The 16,148-nt window shown below is 57.2% G+C and overlaps 1 protein-coding gene across 1 annotated transcript in view; it reads left to right on the top strand.

Annotated features, from left to right (window-relative positions):
• The window catches only part of COL27A1 (collagen type XXVII alpha 1 chain), a 1,232,768-nt gene that overhangs the window by 388,171 nt on the left and 828,449 nt on the right, over positions 1–16,148 (top strand). The window contains exon 9 of the mRNA XM_078646681.1: positions 6,193–6,246. Coding sequence (XP_078502807.1) covers positions 6,193–6,246 — 54 coding nt within the window. The remainder of the gene's footprint in view (positions 1–6,192; positions 6,247–16,148) is intronic.

Here is a 16,148-nt window from a genome sequence, read left to right as displayed (position 1 = left end):
ACCCAGAGGACCTGCCTGCCTTGACCCTCTCGAAGATTGGGACTCCCATCAGCAGAGGCTCTGCTGCAACAGCCCACCTGGTGCTCACCAGGAAGCTCCGGACCAGCCCACTCTGCACCAGCCGAACCCAGGCCGGGCCAACCCGAACCAAGACCACAAGTGTGTCCCCCCGGCGACTGGGACCCAAAGTCCAGTGCCCAAAGACCCACCTCGACGAACCAGCCGACGCCTGCAGACTCAGAACCAGGGGCCACCCCAACCGCGACCAGCCGAGGGTAAGCTTTACCGATCCCCAAAGACACCCCTGCACCTGGCGCCCCATAGCCCCCTGTGTCTCCCTTTGGGGTACCTACCTGTGCTCCAAGATCCCAACTTACCTCTTGAAGTACTGGTCGCTCCTTGAGAGTCACTGTCCCCGAGCCTGCAACCTTTGTTCCTTTTCCAAGATCCTCATTGGATAACATTGAGCGCCCGACGGCTCAAAAGCACCCTGCACGCAGCCGCCCGAGTGCCACTGGCTGTGACCTCTTTGTCCTATCTTACTTCCCCCCTTGCCTTGAGCAAGGGACCAGGAGCCCAGCTCCCAGAGCTGCGTGGCCTGCTAGCCAGCAGCCACCAACCGTAACCAGAGTAGAAGCCCCGAGGGATACAGGTGCCAGCATCACTATGGTAAGGGAAAAGCTGGTTTCCCCAGAGCAATACCTGATTGGGAAAACTTGCCCAGTCACCAATGCTGACAGCATTACCACCCAGCGCCCCCTAGCTATGGTAACATTAGGATGGGGGGAGGTTACTGGCCTAAAACTGGTAGTGGTCTCACCACAATTGCCAGCTGACTGTCTGCTTGGAAATGACCTGGAGACCTCAGCCTGGGCTGAAGTTGAGCAAGTAACCCATGCAGCCAAGCTGGGTATCCCTAGACTGGTATGTGTCCAAACCAGAGCACAGAGCAAAAAGAAGGGTGAACAAGTGGAGTTGGAGCCTGAAAGTATGGCCCAACCAACCAAGATAAAAAGCAAGGAGACTGGGGAACCAGCTTCTACACAGCCAGCCTCTCAGGACCCCTCTCCCTAGGGAGATGACTTGGAAACCCTAGAGGGAACTGAGCCTATGGAGCTTGAGCCTTACCAGGCTGGACTCCTGGGCCCAGGGGGACCCACTAGGGAAGAGCTGTGCCAGGGTCAGCGAGACTGCCCCACTCTTGACAGCCTGAGGCAGCAAACAGCTGCAGAAGCAAAGGAGATGCCAGTGGTACCCACAGAGCTTATTGGGAAGAGGGATTGCTGTATGCTGAGGCAATATACCCCACTCCTGGAGCCACCAGGAGAGTGGTAGTGCCACAGAAGTACAGGGAGTTCCTCCTAACTTTAGCTCATGATATCCCCCTAGCTGGAACCCTGGGGCAAACCAAAACCTGGGAAAGATTGGTTAGCCACTTCTACTGGCCCCAGATGAACCAAAAAGTGAAGGAGTTTGTGAGCTCCTGTATTACCTGTCAGGCCAGTGGCAAGACAGGTGGCAAGCCAAAGGCCCCCCTGATACCACTGCCAGTGGTGGGGGTGCCCTTTGAAAGGGTAGGTGTGGACATTGTGGATCCACTGGAACCTCCCACAGCCTCAGAGAACAAATTCATTCTAGTAGTAGTGGATCATGCTACTAGGTACCCTGAGGCAATTCACCTTAGGGTAACTACAGCTCTTGCAGTAGCCAAGGCCCTCCTAGGTGTCGTCACCATGGTAGGGTTTCCTAAGGAGGTGGTTTCAGACAGAGGTACCAACTTCATGTCTGCTTACCTGAAACACATGTGGAAGGAGTGTGGGGTGCAGTACAAGATCACTACCCCATACCACCCACAAACCAATGGTCTTGTAGAAAGGTTCAACAAGACATTGAAAGGTATGATCATGGGGCTCCCTGAAAAACTCAAAAGGAGATGGGATGTCCTGTTGCCATGCCTGCTTTTCACTTATAGGGATGTGCCACAGAAGGGAGTGGGGTTTTCACCCTTTGAACTTCTGTTTGGTCATCCTGTAAGGGGACCACTTTGCCTTGTAAAGGAAGGTTGGGAGAGGCCTCTCCAAAAACCCAAACAGGACATTGTGGACTATGCTTGGCCTAAGGTCCAGAATGGCTGAGTACATGGATAAGGCATCCAAAAATCTTGAGGCCAGCCAGGAGCTGCAGAAGCACTGGTATGACCAAAAAGCTGCCATGGTTGTATTTCAACCTGGGCAACAGGTGTGGGTTTGGGAGCCAGTGGCACCAAGGGCTCCCCAAGACATATGGAGTGGCCCTTACCCTATCCTGGAAAAAAGTGAGGTCACTTACTAAGTGGACCTGGGCACCAGCAGGACACCCAAAAGGGTTATCCATGTGAACCGCCTCAAACTCTACAATGACAGGTCTGACCTCACCATGCTGATGGTGACTGATGAGGAAAAGGAAGCTGAGAGTGAACCCCTCTCTGATCTCCTCTCTTCCAGCCCAAAAGATGGGTCAGTGGATGGAGTAGTCTTTTCATACACCCTCACTCCCCAACAGCAGGCTGACTGCAAGCAAGTCTTGCAGCAGTTTGCTAGCATCTTTTTCGTGACCCCTGTTCTGACCAGCTGGTGTACCCATGATGTGGACACTGGTGACAGTAACCCTGTCAAAAACAAAATCTATCGACAATCAGACCAAGTCAAGGAAAGCATCAACGCTGAAGTCAGCAAGATGCTAGAGCTAGGGATGATTGAACTCTCTAAGAGCCCCTGGGCCAGCCCAGTGTTTCTAGTCCCCAAACCTCATCAACAGGGTGGAAAGAGAGAGATGAGGTTCTGTGTTGACTATAGAGGGCTCAACTCTGTCACCAAGACAGATGCTCACCCCATTCCAAGAGCAGATGAGTTGATAGACAAACTTGGGGCAGCCACATTTCTAAGCACCTTTGACTTGACTGTGGGGTACTGGCAAATTGGCATGGCCCCAGGAGCCAAAGAGAAAACAGCATTCTCCACCCCTGATGGGCACTATCAGTTTACCGTGATGCCTTTTGGGTTAAAGAATGCCCCTGCCACCTTCCAGAGGTTGGTGAATCAAGTCCTGACTGGGTTGGAATCCTTCAGTGCAGCCTGTCTTGATGATATTGATGTCTTTAGCTCCACCTGGCAGGACCACCTGATCCACCTTGGGAAGGTTCTGCGAGCCCTGCATTCTGCAGGACTGACTATCAAGGCATCCTAATGCCAGATAGGGCAGGGCACTGTGGTGTACTTGGGCCACCTTGTGGGTGGAGGCCAGGTCCAACCCTTACAGGCCAAGATCCAGAGCATCCTGGACTGGGCAGCTCCAACAACCCAGACCCAAGTCAGGGCATTCCTTGGCTTGACTGGATATTACAGAAAGTTTGTGTTGCTCGCATAACTCACCTCCAATTAAATGCCCAAGAAAGTGAACTGGACTGTTAGCTGCCAAAAGGCTTTTGACTAACCCTGGGCAAAGGACTTCGCTACTTGGGTCGTGGACCTTGGTCAGCGGACTCGATAATCCTCGCTTCGGTGCTTACTCTAATCAGGGGTTCCACTCGGCAACTCTGGGCATTAGCTTGCCTAATCTCCACAACGGCCCCACCAATTCCAGGGATGCCTGGCTCCACCTTGGGGACTCCCAGCAAGGGACCATCCCACAGGGAAAGCCAGGACGGGTTCCCCAGAGTTATACAGCGCCAGGACGCCCCGTTGCTGGGGCAGCTGTGCGCTTTACAAGTATACTACATTTACATTTACATTTACATTTACATTTACATTTACATTTACTTGCCGACGTTGCCTACTTCGCCCTTTGCAAATTAGGTGAAGCAGGCAACACTACGCCCACTCTGTGGGCGTAGCGAAGTTGCCCGCCACCCGCCTTCCTCCCGCCCTCCCTAAATACTTAAATTACCTTTTAAAAATGAATAAAAAACACTTACTTTGTCCGCTGCGTCCCCGGGGCTCCCTCTTGTAATCGCGTCGCCGTCTCGGATACTAATGCGCATGCGTGGGCGCCCGCGCATGCGCATTTCTCGCGAGAAATGCGCATGCGCGGGCGGCGCATGGCGATATCAAAAGAAGAAAGAAGAACAAGAAGAAGAAGACCCGCCGCGCAGCTGCTAACAACAGGACAACAACAACTGACTTGACCCCAGCCCTACCGGCCTGTTGATCCTGGAACCTGCTCCTGCCTAATCCCGGCGACCTCCGCAAACAGCAATCTTGGGACAACCAGAGGACCTGTCTGCCTTGACCCTCTCAAAGATTGGGATTCCCATCAGCAGAGGATCTGCTGCAACAACCCACCTGGTGCTCACCAGAAAGCCCTGGACCAGCCCACTCTGCACCAGCCGAGCCCGGGCCGGGCCAACCCGAACCAAGACCACGAGGACATCCCCCCAGCGACTGGGACCCGAAGTCCAGTGCCCAAAGACCCACCTCGACGAACCAGCCGACGCCTGCAGACTCAGAACCAGGGGCCACCCCAACCTCGACCAGCCGAGGGTAAGCTTTTCTGACCCCAAAGACACCCCTGCACCCGGCGACCCGCGGCCCCCTGTACCTACCTGTGCTCCAAGATCCCAACTTACCTCTCGAAGTGCTGGTCACCCCTGGAGAGTCACCGTCCCCGAGCCTGCAGCCTTTGTTCCTTTTCCAAAATCCTAATTGGATAACATTGAGCGCCCAACGGCTCAAAAGCACCCTGCACCCAGCCGCCCAAGTGCCGCTGGCTGTGACCTCTTTTTCCTATCTTACTTCCCCCCTTGCCTTGAGCAAGGGACCAGGATCTCAGCTCCCAGAGCCGCGTGGCCTGCTAGCCAGCAGCCACCAACCGAAGGTCCCCTTACCCCCATTGGATAACATTGGGCCTACCTACCTCTGCACCCGGCCGCCCCTGTGCCGCTAGGACTGAACTAACTGTACTCACCTGACCCTGGGGGACCCCTGAGTCTACGCCCAGAACCCTAACTTCACCAACCAAGTACTCACCTGGAAACCGTTAATTCACTTGCCTGCCATTGGATAACATTGACCCATTTTGACTCGAAAATTTTCTAAGTGTGAAGTTTTGAAAACTGAAAATATTCCTATAAAATCAGCCAAAGTCCGAATTCGAAAATACTCACCTGTGATCAGGAGAGAAGCCAGTGCTGTACCTTCCAGCCCAGCATTGAACCGCAGAAGTAATCCCTAGTGGGTTTACTAGTAACCTGTATTTTCTCCGTAGGAACCCATTGTCTGCTTTTCTACGAAATTTCTTCTAAGTGCCTACTTTTGAAAACTGCAAATATTCTTTAAAAATTGTACGAAATACTGAAACGCAATTACCCACCTGTTTTGAGTTAAGCCCCGAGTGCTGGCCCTAGGAGACTAGTGCTGGGAGACAAAAGTAACGCGATCGTACTTTACCTGTAACCTGAATTTCCTCCCATTGAATAACATTGTGAGAATCACCTCGAAAAGTTTCTAAGTGTGAACTTTTAAAACAGCTTTATATTCAGGAAAAATCATCACTGTAACTAAAACGTTTTTGCTAATCTGGTTTCAGCTTAGACCCCAGGACTGAATCTAAGATCTAGTCCTGGAACTACCAAAGTAATCCGTAAAGTAATCAACTGTACTTTCCTATGAAAACCCATTGAACTCTGCTAGAGTGTGTTTCAGAACTGTATTGCTTATTAGCTATCCTGTAATTATTGTGTGTACAAACTTATTGCTCCTCTGCAAAGTATTTACATGAGAGTACTCGTGGCTTGAAAGTATATTTTTATAACTGTTGGTTCTAAAAATAAAACAACTATATCTGAGGATATACAAACAATTGGCCTGGAGTTCTGTCCTTGAGTGTGTGAAACCTTTTGCTGACTGAGTGTGTACAACAAATGCTTTACACTGTCCTCTGGTGCTGCCTTACTGCTCGACCAAGCTACCACTTTGGACAGTAAGGTCAGTCCTGGCTTTCACCTCTGTTATACCTCTGGGGTTTGTGGACTCTATACACACTGTACCTTATCCTGGTCCAGTATATATAGAGCCACTTTCTCACACTTCTTCTCCTTCCTCCTCCTCCTTCCTCCTCCTCCTTCCTCCTCCTCCTCCTCCTCCCCCTATCACCGGCCCCCTCCCAGGACCAGGGATCCTTCCAGCACTAACCCTCATCCTCTTCTTTGTGTTTCAGGGGGAGCGCGGCCCGGACGGGAGCCCTGGCGCTAAAGGCTTTCCTGGCAGGCAGGTGCAGTGACCCCCCCTTGAGTGTGCCCTCTGGCGGGTGGGGGGGCGTTTGCTCTGAGAGTGTTTGTGAGTCTGGGGTGTGCCTCGTGTCCCACATGTCTGTGCCAGTGTGTGCCACAGGGCCTGTCTGTTCACTACCACTGTGTACCCCATGTCCTGATATGTCTCTGACAGTGAGTCTGTGTGAATGTATGAGTGGAGGAAACAGAGTCTGTGTGAACGTGTGATTGGATGACACAGAGTCTGTGTGAATGTATGAATGGATGAAACAGAGTCTGTGTGAATGTATGAGTGGAGGAAACAGAGTCTGTGTGAACGTATGAGTGGATGAAACAGAGTCTGTGTGAACGTGTGATTGGATGACACAGAGTCTGTGTGAATGTATGAATGGATGAAACAGAGTCTGTGTGAACGTATGAGTGGAGGAAACAGAGTCTGTGTGAACGTATGAGTGGATGAAACAGAGTCTGTGTGAACGTGTGATTGGATGACACAAAGTCTGTGTGAATGGATGAATGGATGAAACAGAGTCTGTGTGAACATATGATTGGATGAAACAGAGTCTGTGTGAACGTTTGAGTGGAGGAAACAGAGTCTGTGTGAACGTGTGATTGGATGACACAGAGTCTGTGTGAATGTATGAGTGGATGAAACAGAGTCTGTGTGAACGTGTGAATGGATGACACAGAGTCTGTGTGAATGTATGAATGGATGACACAGAGTCTGTGTGAATGCATGGTTGGGAGGTGGGAGGGAGAGGGACACTGATAGGTGGGAGGGAGAGGGACGGTCTCAGGATGGATGGAGAGGGACACAGAGGTGGGAGGAAGAGGGATACTGAGAAGTGGGAGGGAGATGGAGACTGGGATATGGGAGGGAGAGGGACAGTCTGAGGTAGGAGAGAGAGGGATGTATGAGATGAGAGGGGGAGGGACGGTGTGAGAGGAGAGGGGGAGGGACGGTGTGAGAAGAGAGGGGGAGGGACGGTGTGAGAGGAGAGGGAGAGGGACGGTGTGAGAGGAGAGGGGGAGGGACGGTGTGAGAGGAGAGGGAGAGGGACGGTGTGAGAGGAGAGGGGGAGGGACGGTGTGAGAGGAGAGGGGGAGGGACGGTGTGAGATGAGAGGGAGAGGGACGGTGTGAGAGGAGAGGGGGAGGGACGGTGTGAGAGGAGAGGGAGAGGGACGGTGTGAGAGGAGAGGGGGAGGGACGGTGTGAGAGGAGAGGGGGAGGGACGGTGTGAGAGGAGAGGGAGAGGGACGGTGTGAGAGGAGAGGGAGAGGGACGGTGTGAGATGAGAGGGAGAGGGACGGTGTGAGAGGAGAGGGGGAGGGACGGTGTGAGATGAGAGGGAGAGGGACGGTGTGAGAGGAGAGGGAGAGGGACGGTGTGAGAGGAGAGGGAGAGGGACGGTGTGAGAGGAGAGGGAGAGGGACGGTGTGAGAGGAGAGGGAGAGGGACGGTGTGAGATGGGAGGGAGAGGGACGGTGTGAGAGGAGAGGGGGAGGGACGGGGTGAGATGAGAGGGGGAGGGACGGTGTGAGATGAGAGGGAGAGGGACGGTGTGAGAAGAGAGGGAGAGGGACGGTGTGAGATGGGAGGGAGAGGGACGGTGTGAGAAGAGAGGGAGAGGGACGGTGTGAGAGGAGAGGGAGAGGGACGGTGTGAGATGAGATGGAGAGGGACGGTGTGAGATGAGAGGGAGAGGGACGGTGTGAGAAGAGAGGGGGAGGGACGGTGTGAGATGGAAGGGAGAGGGACGGTGTGAGAAGAGAGGGAGAGGGACGGTGTGAGATGGGAGGGAGAGGGACGGTGTGAGATGAGAGGGAGAGGGACGGTGTGAGATGAGAGGGAGAGGGACGGTGTGAGATGGAAGGGAGAGGGACGGTGTGAGAGGAGAGGGAGAGGGACGGTGTGAGATGAGAGGGGGAGGGACGGTGTGAGATGAGAGGGAGAGGGACGGTGTGAGATGAGAGGGGGAGGGACGGTGTGAGAGGAGAGGGAGAGGGAGAGGGACGGTGTGAGATGGGAGGGAGAGGGACGGTGTGAGAGGAGAGGGGGAGGGACGGTGTGAGATGAGAGGGAGAGGGAGAGGGACGGTGTGAGATGGGAGGGAGAGGGACGGTGTGAGATGTGAGGGAGAGGGACGGTGTGAGATGGAAGGGAGAGGGACGGTGTGAGAGGAGAGGGAGAGGGACGGTGTGAGATGAGAGGGAGAGGGACGGTGTGAGAGGAGAGGGGGAGGGACGGTGTGAGATGGAAGGGAGAGGGACGGTGTGAGAGGAGAGGGAGAGGGACGGTGTGAGATGAGAGGGAGAGGGACGGTGTGAGATGAGAGGGAGAGAGACGGTGTGAGATGAGAGGGAGAGGGACGGTGTGAGATGGAAGGGAGAGGGACGGTGTGAGATGAGAGGGAGAGGGACGGTGTGAGATGGAAGGGAGAGGGACGGTGTGAGAGGAGAGGGAGAGGGACGGTGTGAGAGGAGAGGGAGAGGGACGGTGTGAGATGGAAGGGAGAGGGACGGTGTGAGATGAGAGGGAGAGGGACGGTGTGAGAGGAGAGGGAGAGGGACGGTGTGAGATGAGAGGGAGAGGGACGGTGTGAGATGGAAGGGAGAGGGACGGTGTGAGAAGAGAGGGAGAGGGACGGTGTGAGAAGAGAGGGGGAGGGACGGTGTGAGATGAGAGGGGGAGGGACGGTGTGAGAAGAGAGGGGGAGGGACGGTGTGAGATGAGAGGGGGAGGGACGGTGTGAGAAGAGAGGGGGAGGGACGGTGTGAGATGAGAGGGGGAGGGACGGTGTGAGAAGAGAGGGGGAGGGACGGTGTGAGATGAGAGGGAGAGAGACGGTGTGAGAAGAGAGGGGGAGGGACGGTGTGAGATGAGAGGGGGAGGGACGGTGTGAGATGAGAGGGGGAGGGACGGTGTGAGAAGAGAGGGGGAGGGACGGTGTGAGATGAGAGGGGGAGGGACGGTGTGAGATGAGAGGGAGAGGGACGGTGTGAGATGAGAGGGGGAGGGACGGTGTGAGATGAGAGGGAGAGGGACGGTGTGAGAGGAGAGGGAGAGGGACGGTGTGAGATGGAAGGGAGAGGGACGGTGTGAGAGGAGAGGGAAAGGGACGGTGTGAGATGAGAGGGAGAGGGACGGTGTGAGATGAGAGGGAGAGGGACGGTGTGAGATGGAAGGGAGAGGGACGGTGTGAGAGGAGAGGGGGAGGGACGGTGTGAGATGAGAGGGAGAGGGACGGTGTGAGATGGAAGGGAGAGGGACGGTGTGAGATGAGAGGGAGAGAGACGGTGTGAGAGGAGAGGGGGAGGGACGGTGTGAGATGAGAGGGAGAGGGACGGTGTGAGATGGAAGGGAGAGGGACGGTGTGAGAGGAGAGGGGGAGGGACGGTGTGAGATGAGAGGGAGAGGGGGAGGGACGGTGTGAGATGAGAGGGAGAGGGACGGTGTGAGATGAGAGGGAGAGGGACGGTGTGAGAAGAGAGGGAGAGGGACGGTGTGAGATGAGAGGGAGAGGGACGGTGTGAGAGGAGAGGGAGAGGGACGGTGTGAGATGGAAGGGAGAGGGACGGTGTGAGAGGAGAGGGAGAGGGACGGTGTGAGAGGAGAGGGAGAGGGACGGTGTGAGAGGAGAGGGAGAGGGACGGTGTGAGATGGAAGGGAGAGGGACGGTGTGAGAAGAGAGGGAGAGGGACGGTGTGAGAAGAGAGGGGGAGGGACGGTGTGAGATGAGAGGGAGAGAGACGGTGTGAGATGAGAGGGAGAGGGACGGTGTGAGATGGAAGGGAGAGGGACGGTGTGAGAGGAGAGGGGGAGGGACGGTGTGAGATGAGAGGGAGAGGGGAGGGACGGTGTGAGATGAGAGGGAGAGGGACGGTGTGAGATGAGAGGGAGAGGGACGGTGTGAGAAGAGAGGGAGAGGGACGGTGTGAGATGAGAGGGAGAGGGACGGTGTGAGAGGAGAGGGAGAGGGACGGTGTGAGATGGAAGGGAGAGGGACGGTGTGAGAGGAGAGGGAGAGGGACGGTGTGAGAGGAGAGGGAGAGGGACGGTGTGAGAGGAGAGGGAGAGGGACGGTGTGAGATGGAAGGGAGAGGGACGGTGTGAGAAGAGAGGGAGAGGGACGGTGTGAGAAGAGAGGGGGAGGGACGGTGTGAGATGAGAGGGAGAGGGACGGTGTGAGATGAGAGGGAGAGGGACGGTGTGAGATGAGAGGGAGAGGGACGGTGTGAGATGAGAGGGAGAGGGACGGTGTGAGATGAGAGGGAGAGGGACGGTGTGAGATGAGAGGGGGAGGGACGGTGTGAGATGAGAGGGAGAGGGACGGTGTGAGATGAGAGGGGGAGGGACGGTGTGAGATGAGAGGGAGAGGGACGGTGTGAGAAGAGAGGGAGAGGGACGGTGTGAGATGAGAGGGGGAGGGACGGTGTGAGATGAGAGGGGGAGGGACGGTGTGAGATGAGAGGGAGAGAGACGGTGTGAGATGAGAGGGGGAGGGACGGTGTGAGATGAGAGGGAGAGGGACGGTGTGAGATGAGAGGGAGAGGGACGGTGTGAGAAGAGAGGGGGAGGGACGGTGTGAGAAGAGAGGGGGAGGGACGGTGTGAGATGAGAGGGAGAGGGACGGTGTGAGAAGAGAGGGGGAGGGACGGTGTGAGAGGAGAGGGAGGGACGGTGTGAGATGAGAGGGAGAGGGAGAGGGACGGTGTGAGAAGAGAGGGAGAGGGAGAGGGACGGTGTGAGAAGAGAGGGGGAGGGACGGTGTGAGATGAGAGGGAGAGGGACGGTGTGAGATGAGAGGGGGAGGGACGGTGTGAGAGGAGAGGGAGGGACGGTGTGAGATGAGAGGGAGAGGGGGAGGGACGGTGTGAGAAGAGAGGGGGAGGGACGGTGTGAGATGAGAGGGAGAGGGACGGTGTGAGATGAGAGGGGGAGGGACGGTGTGAGAAGAGAGGGAGAGGGACGGTGTGAGATGAGAGGGAGAGGGACGGTGTGAGAGGAGAGGGAGAGGGACGGTGTGAGATGGAAGGGAGAGGGACGGTGTGAGATGAGAGGGAGAGGGACGGTGTGAGAGGAGAGGGGGAGGGACGGTGTGAGATGAGAGGGAGAGGGAGAGGGACGGTGTGAGAGGAGAGGGAGAGGGACGGTGTGAGATGAGAGGGAGAGGGACGGTGTGAGATGGAAGGGAGAGGGACGGTGTGAGATGAGAGGGAGAGGGACGGTGTGAGATGAGAGGGAGAGGGACGGTGTGAGAGGAGAGGGGGAGGGACGGTGTGAGAAGAGAGGGAGAGGGACGGTGTGAGACGAGAGGGAGAGGGACGGTGTGAGAGGAGAGGGAGAGGGACGGTGTGAGAAGAGAGGGAGAGGGACGGTGTGAGACGAGAGGGAGAGGGACGGTGTGAGAGGAGAGGGAGAGGGACGGTGTGAGATGGAAGGGAGAGGGACGGTGTGAGAAGAGAGGGAGAGGGACGGTGTGAGATGAGAGGGGGAGGGACGGTGTGAGAAGAGAGGGAGAGGGACGGTGTGAGATGAGAGGGAGAGGGACGGTGTGAGATGAGAGGGAGAGAGACGGTGTGAGATGAGAGGGAGAGAGACGGTGTGAGATGGGAGGGAGAGGGATAGTGTGAGATGGGAGGGAGAGGGACGGTGTGAGATGAGGGAGAGGGATGGTGTGAGATGGGAGGGAGAGGGAGAGGGACGGTGTGAGATGAGAGGGAGAGGGACGATGTGAGAGGAGAGGGAGAGGGACGGTGTGAGATGAGAGGGAGAGGGACGGTGTGAGATGAGAGGGAGAGGGAGAGGGACAGTGTGAGATGGGAGGGAGAGGGAGAGGGACGGTGTGAGAGGAGAGGGAGAGGGACGGTGTGAGATGAGAGGGAGAGGGACGGTGTGAGAGGAGAGGGAGAGGGACGGTGTGAGAAGAGAGGGAGAGGGACGGTGTGAGATGAGAGGGGGAGGGACGGTGTGAGATGAGAGGGGGAGGGACGGTGTGAGATGAGAGGGAGAGGGACGGTGTGAGATGAAAGGGAGAGAGACGGTGTGAGATGGGAGGGAGAGGGACGGTGTGAGATGAGAGGGAGAGGTGTTGCTCGTGGGAGCCTGTGGACACTCACTGTGTAAGGTGTTGCTCGCGGGACCCTGTGCAGGCTCACTGTGTAACGTGTTGCTTGTGGGAGCCTGTGTATGCTCACTGTGTAACGTGTTGCTCGTGGGACCCTGTGCAGGCTCACTGTGTAAGGTGTTGCTCTTGGGGGCCTGTACAGGCTTGCTGTGTAAGGGGTTGCTCGTGTGAGCCTGTGCACGCTCACTGTGTAAGGTGTTGCTCGTGGGAGCCTGTGCACGCTCACTGTGTAACGTGTTGCTCGTGGGAGCTTGTGCACGCTCACTGTGTAACGTGTTGCTCGTGGGAGCCTGTGCAGGCTGACCGTGTAAGGTCTTGTTCGTGGGAGCTTGTGCAGGCTCACCGTGTAACATTTTGCTCGTGGGAGTCTGTGCAGGCTCACCGTGTAAGGTCTTGGTCCTGGGAGCCTGTGCACGCTTGCTGTGTAAGGTCTTGCTCGTGGGAGCCTGTGGAGGCTCGCTGTGTAAGTCTTTGCTCCTGGGAGCCTCTGCACGCTTGCTGTGTAAGGTGTTGGTCGTGGGAGCCTGTGGAGGCTCACTGTGTAACGTGTTGCTCGTGGGACCCTGTGCAGGCTCACTGTGAAAGGTCTTGCTCCTGGTAGCCTGTGCAGGCTTGCTGTGTAAGGTGTTGCTCGTGTGAGCCTGTGCACGCTCACTGTGTAAGGTGTTGCTCGTGGGAGCCTGTGCAGGCTCACCGTGTAACGTTTTACTCGTGGGAGCCTGTGCACACTCGCTGTGTAAGGTGTTGGTTGTGGCGGCCAGTGCAGGTTTGCTGTGTAAGGTGTTGCTTGTGGGAGCCTGTGTACGCTCACTGTGTAACGTGTTGCTCGTGGGACCCTGTGCAGGCTCACTGTGTAAGGTCTTGTTCGTGGGAGCCTGTGCACGCTTGCTGTGTAAGGTGTTGCTCATGGGGGCCTGTGCAGGCTTGCTGTGTAAGGTGTTGCTCGTGGGAGCCTGTGCAGGCTCACTGTGTAAGGTGTTGCTCGTGGGAGGCTGTGCAGGCTCACCGTGTAAGGTCTTGCTCCTGGGAGCCTGTGCATGCTCACTGTGTAAGGTGTTGCTCGTGGGAGCCTGCGGAGGCTCGCTGTGTAAGGTCTTGCTCCTGGGAGCCTGTGCACGCTTGCTGTGTAAGGTGTTGCTCGTGGGGGCCTGTGCAGGCTCGCTGTGTAAGGTGTTGCTCGTGGGGGCCTGTACAGGCTTGCTGTGTAAGGTGTTGCTCGTGTGAGCCTGTGCACGCTCACTGTGTAAGGTGTTGCTCGTGGGAGCCTGTGCACACTCACTGTGTAACGTGTTGCTCGTGGGAGCGTGTGCATGCTCACTGTGTAAGGTGTTGCACGTGGGAGCCTGTGCAGGCTCACCGTGTAAGGTCTTGTTCGTAGGAGCCTGTGCAGGCTCACCGTGTAACGTTTTGCTTGTGGGAGCCTGTGCAGGCTCACCGTGTAAGGTCTTGGTCCTGGGAGCCTGTGCACGCTTGCTGTATAAGGTGTTGGTCGTGGGGGCCTGTGGAGCCTCGCTGTGTAAGGTCTTGCTCCTGGGAGCCTCTGCACGCTTGCTGTATAAGGTGTTGGTCGTGGGGGCCAGTGCAAGTTTGCTATGTAAGGTGTTGCTTGTGGGAGCCTGTGTATGCTCACTGTGTAACGTGTTGCTCGTGGGACCCTGTGTTAGAAAGGCGTCCCCGGGCGAGGCAGAAGATGTCTGACTGACCACCCCTAGGTCCACCTCTCCGTCGAGGAGTAGCCGAGCGGTTGCTGAGAGGCCTCCTGAATGAGGGTCCTCTCCTAGGATCGTACAGCAGAGTAATCACAACACTACAGATGGACACCACACAAGAAGTTACGTTCTCAAGCTTTTATAGGGAATAAACGGTTGCTGGTTCTTGGCAGTATGTACAAGCAGATCGAGGGATCTGGAAAGTCTCTTAAAGGGGGGTAAGGTAGCGGGACAGTCTTACTCTGGGCGGAGGAAGGGATACCCTACGCACAGCTCTCAATCCTCGAGCTGGGGGGTTCCGAGATGCTCGAGCCGCGGCAGCGCCAGCAGGCTCTCAGATGGTTCGACAGGATCGGCCGCGGCAGCGCCAGCAGGCTCTCGGAAGGTTCAGCAAGGTAGGCCGCGGCAGCGCCAGCAGGCTCTCAGATGGTTCAGCAAGATAGGCCGCGGCAGCGCCAGCAGGCTCTCGGAAGTTTCAGCAAGGTAGGCCGCGGCAGCGCCAGCAGGCTCTCAGATGGTTCAGCAAGATAGGCCGCGGCAGCGCCAGCAGGCTCTCGGAAGGTTCAGCAAGGTAGGCCGCGGCAGCGCCAGCAGGCTCTCGGAAGGTTCAGCAAGGTAGGCCGCGGCAGCGCCAGCGGGCTCTCAGAAGGTCGTCGGGTTACGGATGAGTTCGTCTGGTGTCGGCCGTGACAGCGTCAGCAGGGCTTCCAGTCCAGGATACAACTGAAGTCTTAATCTAGGGTTGCCCCAGATATAGGTCTGGAGGTCTTTGAAGTCCGGACCCTCGCGCCTGGGGGTCAGAGGGGCCGGGATGATGGTGTCCAGACACCCAGCAGGGGGGTGGAGCCAGCGCCCAGGGAGGCCGGAGGGCGATCGATACCAGGCGTCCGGGGACGGCTGGAGGCCCATCGAAACTCCCCTTCCTCCGGGATCTGTCGAGTGGCTACTCGACCACCTGGGTGGATCTTGGTGCCTCGATGTCGGGGCTTCGCTGGGGCCTGGGCTGGGGCCGAGGCCACGTGGTTGTGACGTGGCGGGTCCAAGATGGAGTCGGGCACGGCCTCGTGCTGAGGCCGTGATGGGCCTACGCTGGGGTCAGGCCTGCGCTGGTGGACCGGGATGGTAGCCGGCCCTGTGGGGTTGGGGCGTGCAGGATCGGGCCGAAGGGGCCGCCCGAGGTCTGGTGGAGGGCGGATATCGTCCTGGGCCCGCCATGCGGGAGGGGTAGGACCACGCCATGAGGCCGGGTCCAACACGCGTCCCCCCCAGCTGAAGGCAGGGGAGAGTCACCCATCTTCTTGGGGATTCTCCTTGCCAAGGCGGAAGAATCTGGACAGGCCGTCAGCATTGGCGTGGTCGTTGCCGGGCCGATGCTCCACGGTGAAATCCATTCCCTGCAGCGAGATGGACCAGCGCAGCAGCTTCGGGTTTTCTCCCCGCATCTGCATCAACCAACGCAGGGGCTTGTGGTCGGTCTGGACTCGGAAGTGGGCGCCGAAGAGGTAGGGCCGGAGCTTCTTGAGGGCCCACACCACGGCGAAGGCTTCCCTCTCGATGGTGCTCCAGCGTTGCTCTCTCGCCAGCAGGCGTCGGCTGATGAAGGCCACAGGTTGGTCGATTCCTTCGGGGTTGACTTGGGACAGGACCGCCCCGATGCCGTGCTCCGAGGCGTCGGTCTGGACCACAAGCTCTCTGCTGTAGTCGGGGGCCTGGAGCACAGCGGTGGTGCACATGGCAGTCTTTAGAGTCTCAAAGGCCGTTTGGCACGCAGGGGTCCAGTGCACCCTCTTTGGTAGCTTCTTGGAGGTCAGTTTGGTCAGGGGCACCACAATGCTCCCGTAGTCTTTTATGAACCGCCGATAATATCCAGTGAGCCCCAGGAAGGCTCGGACGGCGGTCTGGGTGACTGGGGGCTCCCAGACCCGGATGGCGTCGATCTTTGGTTGGAGGGGAGCCACGTGGCCGCTCCCCACTTGGTGTCCCAGATAGGTCACAGTCCCTTGGCCTATCTGGCACTTACTGGCTTTGATGGTGAGTCCGGCCCGCCGAAGGGCCGTCAGGACCG

The sequence above is a fragment of the Lissotriton helveticus genome, chromosome 5_2 (genome assembly GCF_964261635.1).
Source record: "Lissotriton helveticus chromosome 5_2, aLisHel1.1, whole genome shotgun sequence".
In the NCBI taxonomy this organism is placed as follows: Eukaryota; Metazoa; Chordata; class Amphibia; order Caudata; family Salamandridae; genus Lissotriton; species Lissotriton helveticus.
The sequence above is the reverse complement of the archived record's forward strand: the minus strand, read 5'-3'. Positions and strand labels throughout refer to the sequence as shown.